Source organism: Rhamphochromis longiceps, linkage group LG3 (genome assembly GCF_057381845.1).
Source record: "Rhamphochromis longiceps isolate RC_006_pf linkage group LG3, R_longiceps_female_GT1.1, whole genome shotgun sequence".
Taxonomy (NCBI): Eukaryota; Metazoa; Chordata; class Actinopteri; order Cichliformes; family Cichlidae; genus Rhamphochromis; species Rhamphochromis longiceps.
Genome location: NC_140559.1, coordinates 67346219 through 67373151, shown reverse-complemented (window position 1 = coordinate 67373151; position 26933 = coordinate 67346219). Strand labels below are relative to the sequence as shown.

Sequence of the window (26933 nt, the reverse complement as noted above, 5' to 3'; positions counted from 1 at the left end):
CAAACTACAAGCTCATTTTCATTCCAACAAGTCATCTTCTGACCTGGACTAACAACACTGGTCTCTATGTGCAGCTGGCTGTGAGACCAGTGCTCAGGGAGCGTCTACAAAGTGCAACACTGAAAGAACATCACACACTCATTTGCTTCCAGCACTTTCACACAAACATCTACTGTCATTATTGTCACCAAACTCTGTGGATCCTTTATTGCAAATCCAAATGGGATCAAATGGTCAGACAAAAGAGGGTTATGAGGAAATATGATGAAATGTTGTGTATTAGCAGCAAGTTATTGAATCATTTTCCTCAGAAACCAAACAAAATGATTGACAAACATGTTTTTACAAACTCAGTGTTGGACTTGGATCAGCAGGATAAGCTGATGTTTAAAGGCATTTGAGTCTCGCTGTATGAGAGTCCAGTTATTACTCAATATTTATGGATGATGTTCTTTCAGTGTTGCACTTTGTAGACGCTCCCTGAGCCTCACAGCCAGCTGCACATGGACCAGCTGACATTACCCAGCATTAGAGGTGGGTGTAAAAAAATGGATTTTCCTATTTAAATGGTTTTAATTTGAATAAAGCGATGTTGATTCATTCAATCCTGAATCGATTTTTAATATAAATGTATTTTGCCAGAATCTCAGGTTAAAGCTCCCAAAAGTATTTCAACAACAAGCAAACAGATAAAACAGTAAATGAGAGCAGCTAAACACACAAAGATGGAAACACAGAGCGTGGATCGTTCACTCGACGGCACGTACACGGACACGCCGTCGGGGCTGAAAGTGGACAGCTCACAGATCCTGAAGCTGCAGGTTTCATCTGTCTCCAACCAAAACTGAGTGAACCAGCAGCAGAAGAAGATCCAAACTACGCTTTACGTTTGATGAACATCGTCATGAATTCTCTCTGACTTTGACGTTTACTTCCTGCACAGCTCACTCTCTCTCTCAGTGTACTTCAAGAACAGTTTACCTTCAAAAATCTGTTTCCTGCATTATTCACTGCTTATTACGCACCAGTCTGCTGTTGTGTTCACTGCTGTCGGCCTCCCAAAACAAAGCCTCATTTCTGCTGTTCAATACTGAAGAAATGTAAACCTTTTAAAATGATGACAGATTACAAACTCTCAGCTGTGTCTGTAATCAAACCTCTGTAACTTTGCTTCACTTCAGCAGCATCAGCTCATGTTCACATGTTGATTCATGGTTTGCTTCAGTTTTTGATGGACTGCAGAATATTTTGAAGGTTATCTGCTATAAAAAGCCAGAACAGGAAAATCTGCTTCATGTGGTTCTGTTTGATCCTCAGTGACTTTGACACAAAGGCCTCTGCTGTGATGATCACACCTCTGATCAAGTCTCACAGTGTCAGCTTTGTTTTTATACATATGGATATGTGCTGATAAATGATCAGAGTTATAATATTTCCCACTGCCTGCTGTGTGCCGTGACCTTTGACCTGCTAAAGACAGTCAGCTGTGGATTATTCATTGTTGTGTCTGATACTTAGAACTGTGAGGAAGAACACTACACAGTTAATCAGGGTGCCCTCTCTCTGAATCAGGAAAGGTGGGCAGGCCGCGTGTGGGCCGCGGGCCATACGTTGAGTATCACTGTTTGAAATGTGAACATTGTTCTGCTGCAGTCAATGGACTAAACCAGAGAAGAAGAAAACAGACTTTACCATGAAGATCCTCAGTGTGGATCAGTATAATATCAGCCTGATGTCTGCAGTTTAGTGTCAGCACAACTTTCACATCATATTCATCTCAGCACAACTAAAACATGCTGACTGACCCCAGAGTTTCAAGTCCACATCCTGGACTCTCCAGGAAACCACACAGATGCTTCACTCCTGAATCCTGCAGCTTGTAGTTGGAGCTCAGGTCCAGCTGTCTCAGATGGGAGGGGTTGGACTTCAGTGCTGCTGCCAGATAATCACAGCTGATCTCTGACAAACCACAGTCCATCAATCTGTATAAAGAATGAAAGATGTAAGTTTATTAGACAAAGTGTGAGCTTGAAATCATTCAGTGTTTCATCATCTGTTCAGAGCTGAAGAAGGTTCAGAATGTAGAAGTTTAGAAAATGGAAACTCCAAACAGCTGAAGCCAACAGGAAGCAGCTTCAAACAAACACAACAAGAGAAAAAACTCTGAATGTTTCACATTAAAGTCGTACATTTCTCATAAAAACAGGACAAAGACTTGAAAAAGTCGTGTTTTTCCTTCCAGGAACCACAAGGCTTCACTTTTAAAGGTGAAGTGTGAAAGAAATGGACATATTTGAAGTCCAACACCTTTTTCCAGTCACATTATTAAAGCAGACAAACTACAAGCTCATTTTCATTCCAACAAGTCATCTTCTGACCTGGACTAACAACACTGGTCTCTATGTGCAGCTGGCTGTGAGACCAGTGCTCAGGGAGCGTCTACAAAGTGCAACACTGAAAGAACATCACACACTCATTTGCTTCCAGCACTTCCACACAAACATCTACTGTCATTATTGTCACCAAACTCTGTGGATCCTTTATTGCAAATTCAAATGGGATCAAATGGTCAGACAAAAGAGGGTTATGAGGAAATATGATGAAATGTTGTGTATTAGCAGCAAGTTATTGAATCATTTTCCTCAGAAACCAAACAAAATGATTGACAAACATGTTTTTACAAACTCAGTGTTGGACTTGGATCAGCAGGATAAGCTGATGTTTAAAGGCATTTGAGTCTCGCTGTATGAGAGTCCAGTTATTACTCAATATTTATGGATGATGTTCTTTCAGTGTTGCACTTTGTAGACGCTCCCTGAGCCTCACAGCCAGCTGCACATGGACCAGCTGACATTACCCAGCATTAGAGGCGGGTGTAAAAAAATGGATTTTCCTATTTAAATGGTTTTAATTTGAATAAAGCGATGTTGATTCATTCAATCCTGAATCGATTTTTAATATAAATGTATTTTGCCAGAATCTCAGGTTAAAGCTCCCAAAAGTATTTCAACAACAAGCAAACAGATAAAACAGTAAATGAGAGCAGCTAAACACACAAAGATGGAAACACAGAGCGCGGATCGTTCACTCGACGGCACGTACACGGACACGCCGTCGGGGCTGAAAGTGGACAGCTCACAGATCCTGAAGCTGCAGGTTTCATCTGTCTCCAACCAAAACTGACTGAACCAGCAGCAGAAGAAGATCCAAACTACGCTTTACGTTTGATGAACATCGTCATGAATTCTCTCTGACTTTGACGTTTACTTCCTGCACAGCTCTCTCTCTCTCAGTGTACTTCAAGAACAGTTTACCTTCAAAAATCTGTTTCCTGCATTATTCACTGCTTATTACGCACCAGTCTGCTGTTGTGTTCACTGCTGTCGGCCTCCCAAAACAAAGCCTCATTTCTGCTGTTCAATACTGAAGAAATGTAAACCTTTTAAAATGATGACAGATTACAAACTCTCAGCTGTGTCTGTAATCAAACCTCTGTAACTTTGCTTCCCTTCAGCAGCATCAGCTCATGTTCACATGTTGATTCATGGTTTGCTTCAGTTTTTGATGGACTGCAGAATATTTTGAAGGTTATCTGCTATAAAAAGCCAGAACAGGAAAATCTGCTTCATGTGTTTCTGTTTGATCCTCAGTGACTTTGACACAAAGGCCTCTGCTGTGATGATCACACCTCTGATCAAGTCTCACAGTGTCAGCTTTGTTTTTATACATATGGATATGTGCTGATAAATGATCAGAGTTATAATATTTCCCACTGTCTGCTGTGTGCCGTGACCTTTGACCTGCTAAAGACAGTCAGCTGTGGATTATTCATTGTTGTGTCTGATACTTAGAACTGTGAGGAAGAACACTACACAGTTAATCAGGGTCCCCTCTCTCTGAATCAGGGAAGGTGGGCAGGCCGCGTGTGGGCCGCGGGCCATACGTTGAGTATCACTGTTTGAAATGTGAACATTGTTCTGCTGCAGTCAATGGACTAAACCAGAGAAGAAGAAAACAGACTTTACCATGAAGATCCTCAGTGTGGATCAGTATAATATCAGCCTGATGTCTGCAGTTTAGTGTCAGCACAACTTTCACATCATATTCATCTCAGTACAACTAAAACATGCTGACTGACCTCAGAGTTTCAAGTCCACATCCTGGACTCTCCAGGAAACCACACAGATGCTTCACTCCTGAATCCTGCAGCTTGTTGTTGGAGCTCAGGTCCAGCTGTCTCAGATGGGAGGGGTTGGACTTCAGTGCTGCTGCCAGATAATCACAGCTGATCTCTGACAAACCACAGCCCCTCAATCTGTATAAAGAATGAAAGATGTAAGTTTATTAGACAAAGTGTGAGCTTGAAATCATTCAGTGTTTCATCATCTGTTCAGAGCTGAAGAAGGTTCAGAATGTAGAAGTTTAGAAAATGGAAACTCCAAACAGCTGAAGCCAACAGGAAGCAGCTTCAAACAAACACAACAAGAGAAAAAACTCTGAATGTTTCACATTAAAGTCGTACATTTCTCATAAAAACAGGACAAAGACTTGAAAAAGTCGTGTTTTTCCTTCCAGGAACCACAAGGCTTCACTTTTAAAGGTGAAGTGTGAAAGAAATGGACATATTTGAAGTCCAACACCTTTTTCCAGTCACATTATTAAAGCAGACAAACTACAAGCTCATTTTCATTCCAACAAGTCATCTTCTGACCTGGACTAACAACACTGGTCTCTATGTGCAGCTGGCTGTGAGACCAGTGCTCAGGGAGCGTCTACAAAGTGCAACACTGAAAGAACATCGCACACTCATTTGCTTCCAGCACTTCCACACAAACATCTACTGTCATTATTGTCACCAAACTCTGTGGATCCTTTATTGCAAATTCAAATGGGATCAAATGGTCAGACAAAAGAGGGTTATGAGGAAATATGATGAAATGTTGTGTATTAGCAGCAAGTTATTGAATCATTTTCCTCAGAAACCAAACAAAATGATTGACAAACATGTTTTTACAAACTCAGTGTTGGACTTGGATCAGCAGGATAAGCTGATGTTTAAAGGCATTTGAGTCTCGCTGTATGAGAGTCCAGTTATTACTCAATATTTATGGATGATGTTCTTTCAGTGTTGCACTTTGTAGACGCTCCCTGAGCCTCACAGCCAGCTGCACATGGACCAGCTGACATTACCCAGCATTAGAGGCGGGTGTAAAAAAATGGATTTTCCTATTTAAATGGTTTTAATTTGAATAAAGCGATGTTGATTCATTCAATCCTGAATCGATTTTTAATATAAATGTATTTTGCCAGAATCTCAGGTTAAAGCTCCCAAAAGTATTTCAACAACAAGCAAACAGATAAAACAGTAAATGAGAGCAGCTAAACACACAAAGATGGAAACACAGAGCGTGGATCGTTCACTCGACGGCACGTACACGGACACGCCGTCGGGGCTGAAAGTGGACAGCTCACAGATCCTGAAGCTGCAGGTTTCATCTGTCTCCAACCAAAACTGACTGAACCAGCAGCAGAAGAAGATCCAAACTACGCTTTACGTTTGATGAACATCGTCATGAATTCTCTCTGACTTCGACGTTTACTTCCTGCACAGCTCACTCTCTCTCTCAGTGTACTTCAAGAACAGTTTACCTTCAAAAATCTGTTTCCTGCATTATTCACTGCTTATTACGCACCAGTCTGCTGTTGTGTTCACTGCTGTCGGCCTCCCAAAACAAAGCCTCATTTCTGCTGTTCGATACTGAAGAAATGTAAACCTTTTAAAATGATGACAGATTACAAACTCTCAGCTGTGTCTGTAATCAAACCTCTGTAACTTTGCTTCACTTCAGCAGCATCAGCTCATGTTCACATGTTGATTCATGGTTTGCTTCAGTTTTTGATGGACTGCAGAATATTTTGAAGGTTATCTGCTATAAAAAGCCAGAACAGGAAAATCTGCTTCATGTGTTTCTGTTTGATCCTCAGTGACTTTGACACAAAGGCCTCTGCTGTGATGATCACACCTCTGATCAAGTCTCACAGTGTCAGCTTTGTTTTTATACATATGGATATGTGCTGATAAATGATCAGAATTATAATATTTCCCACTGTCTGCTGTGTGCCGTGACCTTTGACCTGCTAAAGACAGTCAGCTGTGGATTATTCATTGTTGTGTCTGATACTTAGAACTGTGAGGAAGAACACTACACAGTTAATCAGGGTCCCCTCTCTCTGAATCAGGAAAGGTGGGCAGGCCGCATGTGGGCCGCGGGCCATACGTTGAGTCTCACTGTTTGAAATGTGAACATTGTTCTGCTGCAGTCAATGGACTAAACCAGAGAAGAAGAAAACAGACTTTACCATGAAGATCCTCAGTGTGGATCAGTATAATATCAGCCTGATGTCTGCAGTTTAGTGTCAGCACAACTTTCACATCATATTCATCTCAGCACAACTAAAACATGCTGACTGACCCCAGAGTTTCAAGTCCACATCCTGGACTCTCCAGGAAACCACACAGATGCTTCACTCCTGAATCCTGCAGCTTGTTGTTCCTACTCAGGTCCAGCTGTCTCAGATGGGAGGGGTTGGACTTCAGTGCTGCTGCCAGATAATCACAGCTGATCTCTGACAAACCACAGCCCCACAATCTGTATAAAGAATGAAAGATGTAAGTTTATTAGACAAAGTGTGAGCTTGAAATCATTCAGTGTTTCATCATCTGTTCAGAGCTGAAGAAGGTTCAGAATGTAGAAGTTTAGAAAATGGAAACTCCAAACAGCTGAAGCCAACAGGAAGCAGCTTCAAACAAACACAACAAGAGAAAAAACTCTGAACGTTTCACATTAAAGTCGTACATTTCTCATAAAAACAGGACAAAGACTTGAAAAAGTCGTGTTTTTCCTTCCAGGAACCACAAGGCTTCACTTTTAAAGGTGAAGTGTGAAAGAAATGGACATATTTGAAGTCCAACACCTTTTTCCAGTCACATTATTAAAGCAGACAAACTACAAGCTCATTTTCATTCCAACAAGTCATCTTCTGACCTGGACTAACAACACTGGTCTCTATGTGCAGCTGGCTGTGAGACCAGTGCTCAGGGAGCGTCTACAAAGTGCAACACTGAAAGAACATCACACACTCATTTGCTTCCAGCACTTTCACACAAACATCTACTGTCATTATTGTCACCAAACTCTGTGGATCCTTTATTGCAAATTCAAATGGGATCAAATGGTCAGACAAAAGAGGGTTATGAGGAAATATGATGAAATGTTGTGTATTAGCAGCAAGTTATTGAATCATTTTCCTCAGAAACCAAACAAAATGATTGACAAACATGTTTTTACAAACTCAGTGTTGGACTTGGATCAGCAGGATAAGCTGATGTTTAAAGGCATTTGAGTCTCGCTGTATGAGAGTCCAGTTATTACTCAATATTTATGGATGATGTTCTTTCAGTGTTGCACTTTGTAGACGCTCCCTGAGCCTCACAGCCAGCTGCACATGGACCAGCTGATATTACCCAGCATTAGAGGCGGCTGTAAAAAAATGGATTTTCCTATTTAAATGGTTTTAATTTGAATAAAGCGATGTTGATTCATTCAATCCTGAATCGATTTTTAATATAAATGTATTTTGCCAGAATCTCAGGTTAAAGCTCCCAAAAGTATTTCAACAACAAGCAAACAGATAAAACAGTAAATGAGAGCAGCTAAACACACAAAGATGGAAACACAGAGCGTGGATCGTTCACTCGACGGCACGTACACGGACACGCCGTCGGGGCTGAAAGTGGACAGCTCACAGATCCTGAAGCTGCAGGTTTCATCTGTCTCCAACCAAAACTGAGTGAACCAGCAGCAGAAGAAGATCCAAACTACGCTTTACGTTTGATGAACATCGTCATGAATTCTCTCTGACTTTGACGTTTACTTCCTGCACAGCTCTCTCTCTCTCAGTGTACTTCAAGAACAGTTTACCTTCAAAAATCTGTTTCCTGCATTATTCACTGCTTATTACGCACCAGTCTGCTGTTGTGTTCACTGCTGTCGGCCTCCCAAAACAAAGCCTCATTTCTGCTGTTCAATACTGAAGAAATGTAAACCTTTTAAAATGATGACAGATTACAAACTCTCAGCTGTGTCTGTAATCAAACCTCTGTAACTTTGCTTCACTTCAGCAGCATCAGCTCATGTTCACATGTTGATTCATGGTTTGCTTCAGTTTTTGATGGACTGCAGAATATTTTGAAGGTTATCTGCTATAAAAAGCCAGAACAGGAAAATCTGCTTCATGTGTTTCTGTTTGATCCTCAGTGACTTTGACACAAAGGCCTCTGCTGTGATGATCACACCTCTGATCAAGTCTCACAGTGTCAGCTTTGTTTTTATACATATGGATATGTGCTGATAAATGATCAGAGTTATAATATTTCCCACTGTCTGCTGTGTGCCGTGACCTTTGACCTGCTAAAGACAGTCAGCTGTGGATTATTCATTGTTGTGTCTGATACTTAGAACTGTCAGGAAGAACACTACACAGTTAATCAGGGTCCCCTCTCTCTGAATCAGGAAAGGTGGGCAGGCCGCGTGTGGGCCGCGGGCCATACGTTGAGTATCACTGTTTGAAATGTGAACATTGTTCTGCTGCAGTCAATGGACTAAACCAGAGAAGAAGAAAACAGACTTTACCATGAAGATCCTCAGTGTGGATCAGTATAATATCAGCCTGATGTCTGCAGTTTAGTGTCAGCACAACTTTCACATCATATTCATCTCAGCACAACTAAAACATGCTGACTGACCCCAGAGTTTCAAGTCCACATCCTGGACTCTCCAGGAAACCACACAGATGCTTCACTCCTGAATCCTGCAGCTTGTAGTTGTCACTCAGGTCCAGCTCTCTCAGATGGGAGGGGTTGGACTTCAGTGCTGCTGCCAGATAATCACAGCTGATCTCTGACAAACCACAGCTCCTCAATCTGTATAAAGAATGAAAGATGTAAGTTTATTAGATAAAGTGTGAGCTTGAAATCATTCAGTGTTTCATCATCTGTTCAGAGCTGAAGAAGGTTCAGAATGTAGAAGTTTAGAAAATGGAAACTCCAAACAGCTGAAGCCAACAGGAAGCAGCTTCAAACAAACACAACAAGAGAAAAAACTCTGAATGTTTCATATTAAAGTCGTACATTTATCATAAAAACAGGACAAAGACTTGAAAAAGTCGTGTTTTTCCTTCCAGGAACCACAAGGCTTCACTTTTAAAGGTGAAGTGTGAAAGAAATGGACATATTTGAAGTCCAACACCTTTTTCCAGTCACATTATTAAAGCAGACAAACTACAAGCTCATTTTCATTCCAACAAGTCATCTTCTGACCTGGACTCACAACACTGGTCTCTATGTGCAGCTGGCTGTGAGACCAGTGCTCAGGGAGCGTCTACAAAGTGCAACACTGAAAGAACATCACACACTAATTTGCTTCCATCATCCAACCTGAAGAGGAAACAGAGACGCTTCCCCTTCAAAGTAAAAGCTGCTCCTTTTGGACACAGTATCAAAGAAAGTCTACAGTATAACACAGAAAAGACAGAACAAAGTTTTGGTTGTTTTTAAATTGTGCAGAAATGAAACTACACTAAGCTCAATTATGTGACAGACATTTCATCCCATGTCAGTTTGGCCTCATCCTGGGCCGGATTATCCAGCACACACTCTGACCACAGGCCCAGGGGCCACGCACAGCTGGGCTCCATCCAAGAGACAGGAAACAAACCAACACAATAATAAAAAGCACCATGTGATCTTCTTACATCTTCAAGACAAACATAGTAAAAACATGAGCATATTTGTTTCCTGATAAAATGATGTGACAGGTAGAACAGAGTAAAGTGGTGGTGTTACAGCCTTTCTCCCCTCTGCTGCCGAGGCTGTTAGTCTCTCCCAAACTCAGCTACAGGACTTCCAAATGAATGAAAGCAGCAGAAGTGGCTTTACAAATGAAAGAGGAAGAGGAGAAGAAGAGGAGAGGGAGGCCACCCTGACCATCACTCCAGCTGAAAACATCACACTTCCATTAAAGTTGGTGAGAAAATGTTGAGCAGGATGAGCTGCTGGCTAATCTGGAGGCTGTAGCAGCAGCTCACAGTCACAGTGGGTTTCCACTCATGAAAAAGCTCTGGCTGCTTCATTTCTCATCTCATATCAGAGACTTTAATGCTTCACTGAAGCTGTACTGTGATGCTTCCATATTCCAGTGAGGCCTCCATAATGATTTCAGCTGTTCTGTACACACACTGTGTGCCCTGTATGGCTCAAAGTCTCTGCAGCCTGTTTTTATCTGCTATCATCAGATCTTCATCATCCTCATTCACATCCCTCACACACTCTACAGCCTCATCAGCACTGACTTCATCTTCACTGACTGATGGAGCACAACATGAACCTGTGGAGGCTGAAACACTGTCCTGTCAAACATCTCCCCGTCACCACTCCACTTCTGTCAGCCTTTAAATGAACCCTGCTCAAGTCTGTCACTTCTGTTTGGAGCCAAAAGAGGTTAAAGATTATGCCACTACATTCTTGTCTAGAAAATATTAAAGTGTATTTGGTGACACACAAAAAAGGGTAAAGTTTAAGTATAGTTTGGGTCCACACATGTCCAAATCCTGGTGTGTAGGCCTACTTAGTATTGAGAAAAGCCCACTAAAAGAACGCCCACCAGACCAAAGCAATGGTTTTGACTTGATCAGCATTAACCCCGCCCCCTGACTTTGATGGGTGAAGCTGACAAATAAAATGTATTTATGAACAGCGATGCAGGGCCAGGAGTAGCAACGTGAATTAAATAAATACATCATTAAATAATTCATTAAATGTGTCAGTAAAATAATTAAAATAGAAAACAAACCAATAATTGATTAAATATGTAATTAACTAATTTGAATTGTACATAAATAAATAATGAATTATTTTAAATGAAATTAACTGATAATTAATTATCAATATATTTTTTTAATTAATTACTGAAATAAATAATTCATTAGTGATGTATTTATTTAATAAACCATAAAATTATTGCTACTTTACTCAAAATAAATTTAAGACATCAATATTAAAGGTTAAGTTATGATAATGAATACATGCAACTATAACTGATGACATAAGAATTTGGATTTTTAAGCTAAAGCGAAGCTGCTGACTCACTTGGCATGTTACTCTCAAACCCTCCCTAATAACAATAACATAATTACACTTTAGCCACAAGAGGGCAGCAACATTAATACAAGTCACATGTATATAAAGGTACAGTGATTATATTACAGTGATTTTGACAAAAACAAAACAGAAGTTGATGGCAGTGTGTTTTTCCATAACATACCAACCAAATTAAATAATAAAAACTTTATAACTTACAGAGCTTTTTTAGAGGCTTTGACCACTGGCAGCAGCCTCAGAAGAGCCTTCTCTGAAGCAAAGTATTTCTTCAGGTCAAAAACATCCAGATCTTTTTCTGATGACAGTAAGATGAAGACCAGAGCTGACCACTGAGCAGGAGACAGTTTATCTGTGGAGAGACGTCCTGATCTCAGGGACTGTTGGATCTCCTCCAGTAGAGAACGATCATTCAGTTCATTCAGACAGTGGAACAGATTGATGCTTTTCTCTGCAGACAGATTCTCACTGAGCTTCTCCTTGATGTACTGAACTGCTTCTTGATTGGTCAGTGAGCTACTTCCTGTTTGTGTCTTCAGGCCTTGCAAACGAGTTTGATTAGTCTTCAGACCCAAGAGAAAACGAAGGAACAAGTCCAGGTGTCCATTTGGACTCTGTAAGGCCTTGTTCACAGCACTCTGGTGGAGAGATTGGAGTTTTGGTTTATCAAATAATTTAGACCACATGGACGTTGTTTGTTGTTCTTCCAGCAGATTGAGTCCAGAGTTGATGAAGGTCAGGTGGACATGAAGAGCAGCCAGAAACTCCTGAACACTGAGATGAACAAAGCAGAACACCTTGTCCTGGTACAGTTGTTTCTCCTCTTTAAAGATCTGTGTGAACACTCCTGAGTACACTGAGGCTGCTCTGATATCGATGCCACACTCTGTCAGGTCTGATTCATAGAAGATCAGGTTTCCTTTCTGCAGCTGATCAAAAGCCAGTTTTCCCAGTGACTCAATCATCTTCCTGCTCTCTGGACTCCAGTGTGGATCTGTCTCAGCTCCTCCATCATATTTGATCCTCTTGACTTTGGCCTGAACCACCAGGAAGTGGATGTACATCTCAGTCAGGGTCTTGGGCAGCTCTCCTCCCTCTCTGGTTTCCAGCACATCCTCCAGAACTGTAGCAGTGATCCAGCAGAAGACTGGGATGTGACACATGATGTGGAGGCTTCGAGCTTTCTTGATGTGGGAGATGATCCTGCTGGCCTGCTCCTCATCTCTGAATCTCTTCCTGAAGTACTCCTCCTTCTGTGGGTCAGTGAACCCTCTGACCTCTGTCACCATGTCGACACACTGAGGAGGGATCTGATTGGCTGCTGCAGGTCGTGTTGTTATCCAAAGGCGAGCAGAAGGGAGCAGGTTCCCTCTGATGAGGTTTGTCAGCAGCTCATCCAATGAGGTGGACTTTCTTGTTTCAGTCAGGATTTTAGTTTTGTGGAAGTCCAAATTAAGTCGACACTCATCCAGACCATCAAGTATGAACACAACCTGGAAGTCTTCAAGCCTGCAGATTCCTGATTCATTAGTTTGATTAAAGAAGTGATGAACAAGTTCCACCAAGCTGAACTTTTCCTCTTTCAGCACATTCAGCTCTCTGAAAGTGAATGGAAATATGAACTGGATGTCCTGGTTGGCTTTGTCTTCAGCCCAGTCCAGGCTGTATTTCTGTGTTAAGACTGTTTTCCCAATGCCAGCCACTCCCTTTGTCAGCACTGTTCTGATTGGTTCGTCTCTTCCAGGTGAGGCTTTAAAGATGTCTTCTTGTCTGATTGTTGTTTCTGGTCTGTCTGGTTTCCTGGATGCTGTTTCAATCTGTCTGACCTCATGTTCATCATTGACCTCTGCAGTCCCTCCCTCTGTGATGTAGAGCTCTGTGTAGATCTGATTCAGGAGGGTTGGGCTTCCTGCTTTAGCGATGCCCTCAAACACACACTGGAACTTCTTCTTCAGTTGGGCTTTAAGTTCTCGTTTACAGAGTGGAGCAAATATTTCTGAAGGTAAGAAATTCAGAAAAAAATATTATATAATAAATATCATAGCCTTTCAGTACCCTGAAAGGATGAATGTCTATTGGTCCATTTCTTGAGCTATTAGGAAAGATCAATATTCAGTCTTTAGAGAAATTCTCTTACTGCTCTGCAGATGGTCAGCCATCTCATGCTGCTTAAGTCTCCTCAAGAAGTGGAGTGTGATCTTCAGAAATGCTTCTCTGCAGCTCTTTCTTTCATCTTCATCCTCACCCTCAAACATCTCCTCATCCTCCATCTGGTTCTTTAAAGTTTCTGGGTGATCTGGACTCAGAAGCTTCTGGATCTTCTTCAGCTCGTTCTTCACAAACATGGTGATGTTGTCCTCCAGCCGCTGGAAAAGAAGACTATATGAATTACCCAGTGGTAAATGGACTGGTTCTTATATAGCTCTCTTTGATACTCTGTGCACACAAAGCATTTATACAACATGCCTCATTCAACCAAGCACATTGTTCTATGCTTAAATACTTTCTTTCACACTCTGATGGATGCATCAGAGGGCAGCTTGGGTTTAGTACGTTACCCAGTACATTTGCCAGCCAGGGTTTGATTCACAAACCTTCTGACTAGTAGCTGACCTGCTCCCCTCCTGAGCTACAGTCACCCCAATCTGACTGAAATCATGGAGCCCAAACTCTGATTTATGTTGGACACACTGACAATCCTCTGGTCCACAAAGTGCAGCATAGAGGTGACTGAAAAGAACAAATGTAAACGTAGTACTACAAACCATAACCACAGAGTCCAGGTGTGTTTGATGCTGCTGTGCAGACTGACCAGTGGAAACCTCTGCTCTCTGCTGGTCCACTCTGTGGAGGAGTAATGTATAATTAGCTCATGTTATGTCTGTCCACACACAGACACAAGCTAAAGGTCCATGAAGTGATGTTTGGATGGGTTCAGTCAATCAGATGACTGTCATGGTGGAGCTTTGCTAGTCCTGGTGATCCCACTGAGAATTAACAACTCAGTTTCCAGATGTCTGTAGTTTTCTGCTCAGTTTCTTTAGTCCCAACAGCTCTTACCATCTCCTGCATAAAGCTTTCCCTCCATGCTCAGATGCCCTGGAACAAGGTGCTCTCTTTATATCAGTGACTGGTTTAAAGGGACAACTTGCAGTGCTCGCCAAACTTTGTGTCAGCAAAAGTAGTTCTAATGTTTCTTACATTTATTACATTTTTACATTTTTACACACACAAATCAATGAACGCAAAAACATAAACTTTCCAGATATTTTGTTTCACAATGTTACAAAACTCAGTTCACAACTACACAGTCTGATTTACAAGTACAAAATATTTATGACCACAGTTTGAGCCGATGTATGTCCCGAGTCTGTGGACTCAGTAGTTTTGTTTTGATTGTTATTGTCTTTTGTTACAATTTCATTCTGATTAAGATTTTCTAGTTCTGAGGTTTTGGTTTCTGTGTTCCCTCTGTACTGTGTTAGTATTGTGTCTCTGTGTTCACTTCCTGTTTTATTTTGACAGTGCCATGTCCTACGTTAGTGTGTCTACTTTTGCTTCAATAATTGATCAATGATCAATACTTTTTTCAGTAGAGGTTATCTTAGCTTCTGCACAGGCCATCTCCACTGCACTTCACCGTTTCAATACAGCTCACTCATTTCACAGCAGTGTCGGCATCTTGGGTCCTTTATTAAATTCAACATGGCTCGCCCCGCTAGCCGTGACATAAGATGTGAAAACAATATCCAAAAAACACGAGGGACAAACAGGGAATAGTTTTAAGGTGCAGGACCAACAAACTGAGTCTAGCCATAAACGCAGAGTTGATTGAATTAGCATTTTGAATTGGCTGATCTGAGCAATCAAGTCTATGTTCACTTTGAGTTAAGATTATACGTGATTGATGGAAAAGAAAAAAGCCGTCATCAGCAACTGATTCTGATTTAGCAGGTTTTCAAATCTAAACGGTACCCATCCCTAGCTGGCTGTAGTTAAACCTTTACTTAAAAAGCATCCCTAGACCCAGCTGTCTTAGCTAATTATAGGCCGATCTCCAACCTGACAATCCTTGAAAGAGTAGTTGGGGGGCGACAATCAGAGGGGCAGTGTGATGATCTTTGGTTACAAACTACCGCAGTCAAGTCATTAAGGGAAACAGGATCAAACTGCTCTAAGACAGCTGAGCACACAGGAGAAAGACTCTGATCTGAGGCAGCAGTCGGCGAGACAAGAGCCCTAATAGATAGAAGCTTGTTGTTAAAAAATGCTAAAAAATCATCACAAATACTTGGTGAAGAAATGACTCTGACATTATCACGTGAACGAAGAAAACGATTGAGGACATTAAAAAGTACCTGAGGCCTGTGACTGTTTACTGACACTAAGTTTAAGACTAACTGTGTCTGCAGTTTTTACAGCTTCTTGGTGAGCAGAAAGACAGAAAGTCCTTAAAATCTGTAGAGAAACATACAATCTGTCCTTTTTCCATCTCCTTTTGGCGCGTCTACAGTCACGTCTAAGGGAGCGCGTATGTTCATTCAGCTTGAACATTTTGTGCTACAAAATGTCTGCAACAAGACCAACTCACATCTTCACAACACCAAGAATTTTTCCCCTTTTCTTTGGAGAAACTGAGAAGCCAATAGGATTGTAGCTCAAACTTGCCCACAGTCCTGCTTCATCACTGCTCACTCCTACCTGTGTTGGTGCTGAGTGGACAGTCATAGCCTGCTGCTAGCATGAATGCTAAATGTACTGCTGTGGATGATCAGCAGAAAGACATGTTGTCAGTTTGACTGTTTGCTGTATTTAAAGTGTTTTTCTCAGTTCGTCTGTATTCAAAGTGCATTCAGGGCTTTAGCTGACAGCTCTTTGTGCTAACAAACTAAACTCTCTTAGTTTAAGCCAACAGACTTTACCAAACACAAAGCCTGTGAAGGAAAAAATGTCCATCCCGGTTTTCCCTCCAAGGCACGAGCGATAAGCAGAGTTCTGTCCTTTCCTTCTAAGATTCCTAATTATTTAAAGTAACACTCAGGTATGCCATTCAGCGTGTTAGTACGAGCTCGGGAGCAGCTTGGGAGAACAAGAAAACAGAGACTGCTTTAGGTTGCCTTCCCAATCGACTCAAAGGTTTATTAAGTATACAACAGCTTATATAGAGAAAAAAAAGGTTCGTGTGTCAGCTTTCCCAGTTCAAACCGGTACAGACCAAATAAGGAAACGTCTTCCTGCCTTCTGAGCAAAGTATCCCTTGTGTAGTTTATCAGTTCAGCTACAATTTATGATCATCCCAGCAAAATACACTCCTAGACATAAAATACAGAGTTCTTTCATTAGTGAATTCTGAAACAAACCACCTGGCCTTTAACGAGCCTTTTCCAGGAGATAAAGAAAAAGGGAGGATGGGAGTAAGGAAGTGGTCTCATCTCTGTGGTGTTTTCGACCTTGGGTTACCAGCTTGTGAGTCTTACACATCAATTTTTGGGTCAGAGAGAAAGAGAAAAACAACTAGTAGATGGGCCTTATTGAGTAACAGTTTTCTGTATAATATCACAATAAAACAATATCCTGTAAATGCTACCGTGGTATCAAAATATCACAACAGCCTGCTGCTGCCTCCATGGGTTAGCTTGTGTGACTGGTGTTTGCACCAATGAAATCTAAATCACACTAATGTGTCCTCCAAGGTGTTTGGTGGGAGCACTGACTGAAACATAAGAGCTCTGGTAAAATAACAAACAGGGCTGTGAGAGCAACTGAAGTGATAAAAATACTGTTTAAAGATAAAAAACACTTTGATGTTCTCTCGTCACCTAACAAAGTCCAAACCCTGTGAACTATTTTAGCTTTAATAACTGTGGATTCAGGTATCCTGAACCCATCTTTGGACATTTGTAATTAAATATTTTAAAACTCCATCAGAGACTCCTGATGTGGCTGTTTGGAGAAGGAAAAGAGGGACAAAGTGGAGCGTCGAGCTGAGGCTTCATTTACTGCAAACCTACAGTTATGTTTTCTTATTTCTGCTGTTTGCATGTTCACAGCTGAAATAAAGCTGCCTCTTTGACTTCATCCTGTTGTGTTTGGGTCCAATCCTGCCTGCCACACAGCGCTACAGGACAAAGTCTAATATTTTTATCTTTTTAATGAATTTTTGGTCATATTTATCCAGGAAAACACAAACATGTAAAGGAGTCATCACAGTTCTCTGACCTCGTTGGTCCAGGTTCACCACTGAAGTGTGGAGGGTGACCTTTGGACCGTTCACTCCTGACAGACGGACAGCTGGATCCTGCAGACTGTGACCTCTGACCTCTGCAGACACAAACATGTTTTATTCAATGATCAATTCTCTGATAAAGTGATTGAAGCAGCTGTGATCACACAGACTGCAGATAATGCAGCTGTTTCCTGTCAGTAACAGTCCTCTTAGATTAGAGTTCAGCTTTTTACAGGAAAACAAACGTCCCTGAATGCAACAGTGAGACACAGTCTGCCTGTGTGGCTGTGATAGCTGCCGTTAGGAGCGCTCATGTGTTTGCAGTTAGACGAGGAGATGTTACCATCATGGACACGTTAACAAATCCTGCAGCATCACGTGGCACAAACACTTGGTGTTCCTGTTATCTGCAAGCAACAGGAAGTTCATTAATAAAGGCGGGATGGAGACACGACTGTGATGGTTCTCCTTCATCCAGCTGTTACACACATCTGGGCTCACACGACGAGCCTTTGTCTAATACAGCAGCTGCTCTCTGAACACTTTTCTGAAGAGGAGCTGCACAAACCTTTGTTTGCTTTCTAGAGCAGCGTATCAAAGTCAAACTACCCACTGCTAGCAGCTGTTTCTATCATAGTTTAGGATCCAGATGTGTGAGGTCTAGATTTACACCTCTGATTAAAATACATAGTTAAAAACAGCCAATGGAGTCCAAATGTGTCTTAAACCAGATAAACTGACAGTTACAGCTGAGCCTGTGTGTCCTTGGAGACACTGCTCTGCTACAGAGATGCATTTTAGAAACCAGGAAACATCAAAATCATTTAAATCAGAGAGTTCATGTTACCTGGTCGAGGCGCCTGTGTCCGGCAGCCTCGCCTCTGTCAGTGCGCCCCAGGGCAGCTGTGGCTACAATGTAGCTTGCTATCGCCAGTGTGTGAATGTGTGTGTGAATGGGTGAATGACTGAATGTAGTGTGAAGCGCTTTGGGGTCCTATGGACTAGAAAAGCGCTATACAAATGCAGGCCATTACTAACAGCTCACCTCTCTTTAGACCAGTCACTCTTACAGGACACACAGCTGGGTGGAGGTCCAGGCTGGTTCCTGTGAATAATGATGGAGCAGTGATGTGAGTGCTGAGCTGTGACATGGAGAAGAGTCATGGACAGTTAGAGATGGTCATCTCACCTCTGAGCTTTGGTCTGGCTCTCATGTTCCCCACACAGAGTGCTTTTAGAGGGAGGGACTCCCTCCTCTCTGTCCTCACACTGATCCATGCTGCTGAAAACGTCCAGATGAACAGAATCAACTTTTTGGGGATTTACTGGATGATTGAGCATCCAGACACTTTTTAATATTTTACTAATTTCTGAAGCTTTTTACCAACTTTGTTCAAATTGGTCTGCTGTCATTTTATTGTTGACAAAAAGAGATTTTGAGTTTGACTGTTGACGTTTCCATGTGGGACTGTTGCTGCAACACCATAGATATTACTACAGAATACACTTTATATTGTGAGCACTTGGATGTTAGTCCAGTGGTCCTAAACTGACACACCTGCACCTGGATTCATTCTGACCAGATTTTAGCCCAACAGTGTTTCATACTTAATACATCAGACACAAACTCTGCAGCTGTCATTGTGTGCAGTGTGTGTGCAGTGTGTGTGCAGTGTGTGTGCAGCGGGACACCGTGTCCTATGAGTGTTATACTACAATAAACAGAGCCTGACCGCGGGCATAAAGAGGGCAAAAACCCACTTATGCTCTAAAGATTAAGTTTTATTTCTCTTCAAATGAGCCTGAGAGCATGTGGAGGGTCATTAAATGCATCACAGATTACCTCAAGAACAACAGGCTGAAGAACATAAAAACAAATGCAGAGTTTCTGTCTGATGGTTTGAACATGAAACAGGAATTAGTGAGCAAAAACGGCCAGTTTACTAACTCTTTCATGAACTAACATCAGCGCATTCACCTACAATACACGAATAAATATCACCAGTTAAACTGAAAAAGGAAAAAACCTGCATACAAATACGACAGCAGACTATAGCGAACAAGCAGAGAAATGCATTTTATAGATGAAGTGTTGGCAGCGACTTCTGAAAAGCAACTCTTAGGACACCCCTGTCTCACTGTCAGCAGTTAAAGAACATCCACAGACTGATGGAGGCAGGAGAAGCTGCCTACAGTCATCAGTCAGTGGATCCACAGTAACATCGACTCTGAGTTCAGCTGCTGATCATCAACTGTTTCTGTCTCGTTCCCAGACTCTGATCTCACATAAAACGAAGCAGATTTATGCTGAAACTAAGCTGCACACAGCTGATGTTAGCCAGGAAAACAGTACAGACTGCTAACGTTACCTTAACATGGAGACGATCAACTGCGCCACAACATTCACGAAAGCGAAAGTAAAAGCGACGGAAGGAAACGCCCAGAGAGGCGTTTGAGGGACGGTCAGAGTCAGGAACCTCAGAAACGCGTCAGGCTGGAGTTTAATTCTGTTTTCATCTTTAGAAACATCTGGAAATAGTTATAAAAACGCTGCGTAATAAAGAAAAATAGTGTAGATTAGTTTGAGTTGTGTTTAGCTGAGCTGTGTCTTTAATCTGAAGTTCATTTTGTGGAGGAGCAGCAAGACTTTCAGTGTTACTCTCAGAGAAAGCCTCCCAAATGTCTGTTGTCTTAATAGTGGAATTATCTGGAAAATGAACCAGTTCTTATGAGCTGCTTTTCTGTATGAGCAGTCAAAGCATTTTATACAGCGTGCTTCATTCACACAAGCACTTCTTTTTCTAACAATGACACTATGATGGATGCATCGGAGAGCAAGTCGGGGTTCCATATCTCGCCCAAGGATACCGTGGCGTGCAGACTGGAGCAGCCAGGGATCAAACCTCCAACCTTCCAGTTAGTAATTCTACCTGCTGAGCTACAGTCTGTACTTCCTGAACAACACACACTCCTTTTGTTTCTTTATTTCCAGTAGCAACCAGGACCATAGTGAACCCTGACTCCAACAGACACTCAGGATCCACCTGCCCAGTAAGTCAACCGCTAACTGCAACTATCAGAGCCCTGACCTTCTGCAGAGACGAGTCACACTGAACACAGCAAGTGTCCCTGCTCTCAGATACAAAACCTGCCTTTAAAAGTTCAGAATAATGAAATCAGCAGTTCTGATTCTAGAATTTGTAGTCTCACACACATGTGCAGAGCACTTTTGTTGTTTTGGTTCACATCAGGTGATATTCTGCTGCAAACAACTAATGAGAACATTTTATAAACCTTTGAGTGTCCATCAGGATCCTGTAGAAACAGCTTCCATCTCAAATACTAAACATCATTATTTACATTCTGTTTACTTATTTTTAAAGTCACTCTAGCACAGATTTCTTTAGCCGAATGTCTTTCTGTGTCTTCCATACAAACATTAAACATGAAACAATCTAAATAGTAATACACAACAACCACTGCAGAAATAAATAAAAGAAAACCAAACACAATCCAGACATGAATACACAAATATATTTAAATCTATGTATTTATACATTTTAATATGATGTAAAAGAACACAAATACAAAACCTATCAAACTACCAATATATAAAAAAACAAGATCAGAATCAGAATCAGAGAGACTTGATTTATCCCCAAGGGGCAATTAACCAACACCAGGGCAGCATGACGTTGAAGATAAGCACAATAAGAGTGAGATAATAAATACACAGTATATACAGTTATAAAATTACATAGTTTTAAAATTAAAGTGACTGAAAGGTGAATAAATAACTGTAAGTGACTAAAAGTGAGTAAAGTGTTGGTAGTATAAGAGCGTAGTTTATGTTTATGGTGTGGGAAATGTTCTTATCAGCTGAGTTAAAAAGCAGAGTGGCTTTGGGGACAAAGGTGGGGCTCCTCCTCCTCTCAGTCCTGCAGGAAATGCAGCGGAGGTGTCGCCCAGAGGGGATCCATTGAAATGCAGGGTGAAGAATGTGAGAGGAGTCGTTGATGATTTTGGCTGCCTGTCTAAGGGCCTGTTGATGAAAACCTGAGCCAGAGTTCTGACAGGCAGCCCAATGATTTTAGAGCACACTGATGCTGCAGTCTGTTCCTGTATGAAGGCTGAGGGAGTGGGACCAGCAGGTGATGGAGAAGGTCATGATGCTTTCCAGGAAGGCGTAGTAAAAAGTCATCATGATGGGTGTGCTGACTCCAATTAAAAAAAAACCCATTTTAATGTGAAAATTTAAAAAAAATAAATCTAGTCATGACCTGTGTAGTATGTTAACAATATTGGAAGTAAAAATAATTTGAACTCCAATTTCGAAAACACAACTTACTTTTTTCTTCTTTTTTTTATAAAGCTCTGACTTGTATTATGAGCATGAGTCTGTGGTCTGGGAGAGAGTCCTGTCTGCAAAATATAGTATATAACGACCAATGCTGGGCAATTAATTATATAGTTACTTCTTCAAAAAAGTTACTCAGTTTGGCAAACAACAAAGTTTTTTGCAGCTGTTTACCTAAAAATGCAGCCAAGGCGTTTTTAAATAAACATTTCAAACTATTTACAGAACAATCAGCTGTTCTGCATCAAATCTGATGCCACACAAATTATTTGCGTCACTCCAAAAATAATTTCTGTCCACTATGAGATAAAGGAGAACAACAGCCTGATACCTGCAGGCCTGACAACAGGAGATGTATCACTGCTGTAACACCTGTAGCATTCAGCAGTCGCCTCATTGTTCTGACACACACAACAAAACTACACTACACACTAACTACACAAGATTTGCGCTAAACGTCTCAAATCTCTCACATCGCAAAGCACCGCCGTCACTCCTAAAACTTCCCCCGTCTCTTAACAACTAGATGCCACGTTGCCATATCATTTTTTGATTGGTCGACGAATAGGAAAGACAGAGGGGGGTGGGGTTTGTTTTTGCTCACAGGTGGAGAGCGCTTTCGAGCCTTTTTTCTTATAAAATGCAGTTTTTACCGTTTCTTCCTGCAGTAAATATAAACAACCAGTATTCAGGAAGAAAACCAAACATTGCATATTTTTTTTATCACACCTCTGGTTTTACGTGGCCGATCAACACAATTTAAAAACTGGTATAAAGTCCCCAATTTTTCCGTCAATTGTTCCGTCTGTCCTGCGCACATCTCCAATGGTTGTACACGTTGTCATTAACGTGGCTTCACTCCACATCAGCCACGCCGCTTTGCCAGCTAAAACACCGGTGTCGCACATAAGGACGCTGTCATAGCCTGTCAACAAGGTTGATTGGCTGCGCATATACGCATCATTGGCTGGACTATGGGATAAGGTGGCATCGTTCCCATATGGGAGCAGCCAGTCACTTACTGACCAACACTGCAAAACAGAATTGTTAAAGTATTAATTTTAATTTCAATTCAGGTTAGATTTTTTTTGTGTGCAACGCAGAATTTCTGTGCGCAGAGACCGTGCCAGCAGTGCGCAATTGCGCACGTGCGCAGCTTAGAGGGAACATTGCATAGGCCCACTAAAAGTAACAAAATAAGCTTACATCAAATACATTTACTGTAAACACATCAGAAGGTTATTCATGTGGCAAAAAGTTAGATCTATACAAAATGTTGCAGGGAAACAGAGAAGGAGCTCATATAGGTTTGAGTTTTATTCACATCTATTGTGCAGGTACAAATAACAGAGTGGAAAACTTCATATTTTGTGTTTGCAAACATTAATTTATGAAGATTCATTAACATGAGTGTAGCACAAAGTAAAGGTGAAAGCAGTATTCTGACATGACAGTGCAATCAAAACACATTTTGCCACAAATCTGTGAATAATTGTGACAAACAACTGTCATTTTAATATTGGACAAAATAGTTGTGCAGCCCTAACCTGAAATATGCTGTTTGTTCTGAATGAAAAACGTTAGTCTTTGGTAAACATTTTAATCACATTTATAGATGCAATATGTTATTTCAGTTAAGACTAAATGTTACCACACGTTCCCATCATTAGAGCGCATTTAAAGTGTGGAGAAGTCTGTGAAGGTTCTCAGTCATCCAGGTCATCGTAGTCTAAGGAGCTTGGAAAGAAAAGCGTCTGGACTTCTTTGAGTTACTTGAAGACGTTTCACCTCTCATCCGAGAAGCTTCTTCAGTTCTAAGGGTCAAATGGTGGAGAGTCCAAGCTGTACTGAAGAATTTCTAACTTCATGTAGGCTAAACAGCGGCCTAGAATTAGACTCAAAACCCTGCAGTTGCCCAAAATAAAGGGGGCATTAATGTACCAGATTCTACAGAACACCAGAAATAACTGCTAAGATGGGTCCAACACATCTGAGTTCATGCTGGAGGAACTGTGGGACACACTCTGCCAACCATACTTATATATTGTGGCTCTGCCCTAAACTCTGTGTATTCTGGAGGCAGATATTTGATGCTCTCAAAGACATTTTCCAAGGCAAATATTCCACTAAGTCCTACAGTAGCAGTGTTGGGAAGGATTGCAGAACATATTGACTGCAAAGCCCAAACTTACCTGCTAAATATATGACTCACTGCAGCCCTAAAATGCATAACTATCAGATGATTAAAACCAGAAACTCCCACATATGGATATATGGATCCAGAGAGTGTCTGATGTCTGTCTGATGGAACAAATTACACACTACATACTACCTTTACTGTTACAATGAAGAACACCACCTAAATTTTTGAGCTCTCTCTCTCTCTACACACACACACACACACACACACACACACACACACACACACACACACACACACACACACACACACACACACACACACACACACACACACACACACACGTGTGCTGGACATTCATGGCTGCTTTGTGTAGTTACAGTTGAATAGAGGAAGTGTAGGATGTATCACTGCTGATTCAAAATAAATCAAAATTTAGTTAAAAAAGAGTAACAATTAAAAAGATGCAACACTGTTGTAATCTTGTTGAAATTTGGACAGCAGGAGGTGTAGTTTCCCTTAATTTGTTTTCCTGAATTTCTCTGTATTTTTTGTCACTAAGAAGTCAGGAGGCAGCATGAAACATGAAGTAGATTCACAACTTTTTAAAAATTTGATTAATTATCCTTTACATTTGAGAGTAACAGATAGTTAAGTAAACTAGTTATCATACACTCTTTAAAAAAATGGAAATATAAATATTTAACATCAGATTTCTCACAGAAACACAGAATTTATATCAATAACCCTAAAACATAAAAAGCAACTTGTCCACCCAAGTTGTGAATGCAATAACATGAGAACGAAGGGACGTAGGAGTTTCAAACTGATACCACAGGTGTATCTATAATTGGTTTAATATCAGTAACCTTGACCTTGAGGTCAAATTTTTATGAAAATCTTGTAAATTGATAACTTGAGAACATGGCGACATAGGATAAAGAAATTCATTACATAGGTACATCTGCTGGGAGGCTGAGGGGCACTACTGGCTGTTGCTAGTAGTTTTTCTTTGAAATTTTCTGTTTAATTAAAACAATGCAGACTGAGTCATCTACAACAAAGATAGGATTACCTGACAAAAGGAATGTCATATACATGTCTATTCAGTAAAAGAAATGAATTGTGTTTAAAGCAAACAGATAAAGGGATCAGTAATGGCAATTATCTGTCATTGTCTTACTTGTCTTAGCCCAGTTAGGTAAACATTAACAATTGTGGTGGCAGATTTCTTTTGTCATGTATTAACTGAGAGCCATGCTAGGCTCAGGGAGACTCTGCTGACCGTCTGTCCCGCGGTCATGCAGGGACTTCATCAAGCTTGGTTGTCTGTTCTTTGTGTGTTTTGATTAAAGAATGTTAGCTACCGCTCACCGCTCGTCTGCAGGCTTTATTTAAATGGAAAACTTCCACAACAGGCAAAAAAAAAAGCTTTTTGCTAAAAAAAAAAAAAGATTTAGAGCAGAAGTTTTTTGCACTGCATTTTAAAATGAAAACATATTGCATTTATTTACAATTAAAGACACAGAGCAGAAAGTGTGTTACTGTTTTACATCCACAGACACACAAGAAAAGAAGCAGGCAACATGAGGTCAAGTTATGGCAATTTTATTTGTGTATTTCAGTACATGTATTTAGATTAGAGTTTTTAAAAAACAAACAAACGTCCCAAGAAGAAGGATGGGGTGAAAGAAAGGTGGAGAGAGGAGGAAGAAACTATTGATGTCCTCAAACTTGATGCTGCTGGGTCAGTTCTTTCTCAGCAGTCTGCTCCAGAATCCCCTCCTGTCCTCGGCTTGCTTTTCTTTTGCTTCCTTTTTGTGCTTTTGTATTTCTTTAAGTTCATCTTTGCAGCCTTTCTTGGTCACCGTCATTTCTTTCTTGAATGCCTTCAACTCAATTTTCTCTTCTGCAAGTTCCTCTTGCACTTTCATCAGTTCCTTCTTCATGTTTTGAGTGTAACTCTTTGTATCTTCCATTTCTTTCTTTGCTTCCTGTATTTTAATTTTCTCTTCCTCCAACACTTTTTGAGCTTCCAACAATTCGTTCTTCATATTTTCAATCTCATTTTCTGCCTCGTCTTTACATTTTTTCTCCTCTTCAAGTTGTTGCTTCACATGCAGTAATTCCTTCCTTAGTGTTTCAGCTTCAGCCATTACATTTGCAGCTTCTTGTGTTTCCAACTGCATTTTGCTTTTTTCCTCTTCAAAAGCTTCCTGCACCTCCTGTAATTCCTGCATCACATTTCCTGCCTCCTTCTTTGCAGTTTGATATTTATTTTTGGCTTCTTGTGCTGTGCTTTTCTCTTCCTCCAATGCTTTTTGAGCTTCCAACAGTTCTTTCTTCATGTTTTCATTCTCATTTTCTGCCTGTTGTTTTCTCATCTTCTCTCCTTTAAGTTTGAGACCCACATGCAGTAATTCCTGCAATACTACTTCAGTTTCAAACTTTGAATTTTTAGCTTCTCCTCTTGATTTTTCTGCCTCTTCTTTTAATTTGACATTTTCAGCCTGTATCATTTGATATTTAAAATGAATCAGCTGTACTGTATTGTGAGGTGAAGCACTCGCCGATCCTCTTCTCGATCTCCCTTGATTCATTTTGGCCTTTTAAACAAAGGAGCCAACGTTTTGTAGAGGAGTGAAGTGAAGTTTTCGATGTTTCTTCGTCAGCTGTCGTTTGTCCTGCACAGAGATGCTGCTGTAGATGTGTCTGTGTCTGGATACAATGAAACATGCTGGAACTAAGTGCTTGTGTTGCACAGTTCTACTGAACATTCCATTTCATGCATGCTCCGCCCACATGGTCAGGAATGTCAGGTGCTGCATCTCCAAATGCTGCTCCCGTTGCCTAGCAATAACAGCTGTTTACTTTTTGGGGTCTGGTTCATTGTTTAATAAAGAAAACATGTCCAAGTATTGGGTGCTGAGGCTCAGCGCATATTCTAGCCTGCTGTGTGGGTGGGCAGCTAGAAATCACTGGTGGGCAACATGAG

The 26933-nt window shown here is 41.0% G+C and overlaps 4 protein-coding genes across 4 annotated transcripts in view; all 4 read right to left on the bottom strand.

Annotated features, from left to right (window-relative positions):
• LOC146676476 (protein NLRC3-like) overlaps positions 1 to 26933 on the bottom strand; it is a 455324-nt gene that overhangs the window by 58288 nt on the left and 370103 nt on the right. The gene's annotated exons all lie outside the window — the stretch shown is intronic.
• On the bottom strand, positions 1787 to 5568 carry LOC146676488 (ribonuclease inhibitor-like). The gene is made up of 3 exons (XM_085400829.1): positions 5549 to 5568; positions 4139 to 4315; positions 1787 to 1982 (listed from the first exon to the last, which is right to left on the bottom strand). Exons 1-3 carry the CDS (start codon positions 5566 to 5568, stop codon positions 1787 to 1789), a joined length of 393 nt encoding a protein of 130 aa, XP_085256955.1.
• LOC146676484 (NACHT, LRR and PYD domains-containing protein 12-like) overlaps positions 8788 to 26933 on the bottom strand; it is a 68822-nt gene continuing 50676 nt past the window's right edge. Inside the window, exon 7 of the mRNA XM_085400827.1 lies at positions 8788 to 8983. Coding sequence (XP_085256953.1) covers positions 8788 to 8983 — 196 coding nt within the window. The remainder of the gene's footprint in view (positions 8984 to 26933) is intronic.
• LOC146676487 (protein NLRC3-like) lies at positions 11413 to 13636 on the bottom strand. Its single transcript, XM_085402136.1, has 2 exons — positions 13353 to 13636; positions 11413 to 13211 (listed from the first exon to the last, which is right to left on the bottom strand). The coding sequence occupies exons 1-2, from the start codon at positions 13558 to 13560 to the stop codon at positions 11413 to 11415; spliced, it is 2007 nt and encodes a 668-aa protein (XP_085258262.1). The 5' UTR covers positions 13561 to 13636.

Bases quoted from the DNA above. Each gene is read 5' to 3' on its own strand.
- LOC146676488 (XM_085400829.1), bottom strand. From the start codon at position 5,568: ATGTTCATCAAACGTAAAGC. The intron at 4,316-5,548 runs GTAGTTTGGATC...TTCTTTATACAG, and splicing joins ATGTTCATCAAACGTAAAGC to ATTGAGGGGCTGTGGTTTGT. The intron at 1,983-4,138 runs GTCAGTCAGCAT...TTCTTTATACAG, and splicing joins TGTGGACTTGAAACTCTGAG to ATTGATGGACTGTGGTTTGT.
- LOC146676487 (XM_085402136.1), bottom strand. From the start codon at position 13,560: ATGTTTGTGAAGAACGAGCTGAAGAAGATCCAGAAGCTTCTGAGTCCA. The intron at 13,212-13,352 runs GTAAGAGAATTT...TCTTACCTTCAG, and splicing joins GGCTGACCATCTGCAGAGCA to AAATATTTGCTCCACTCTGT.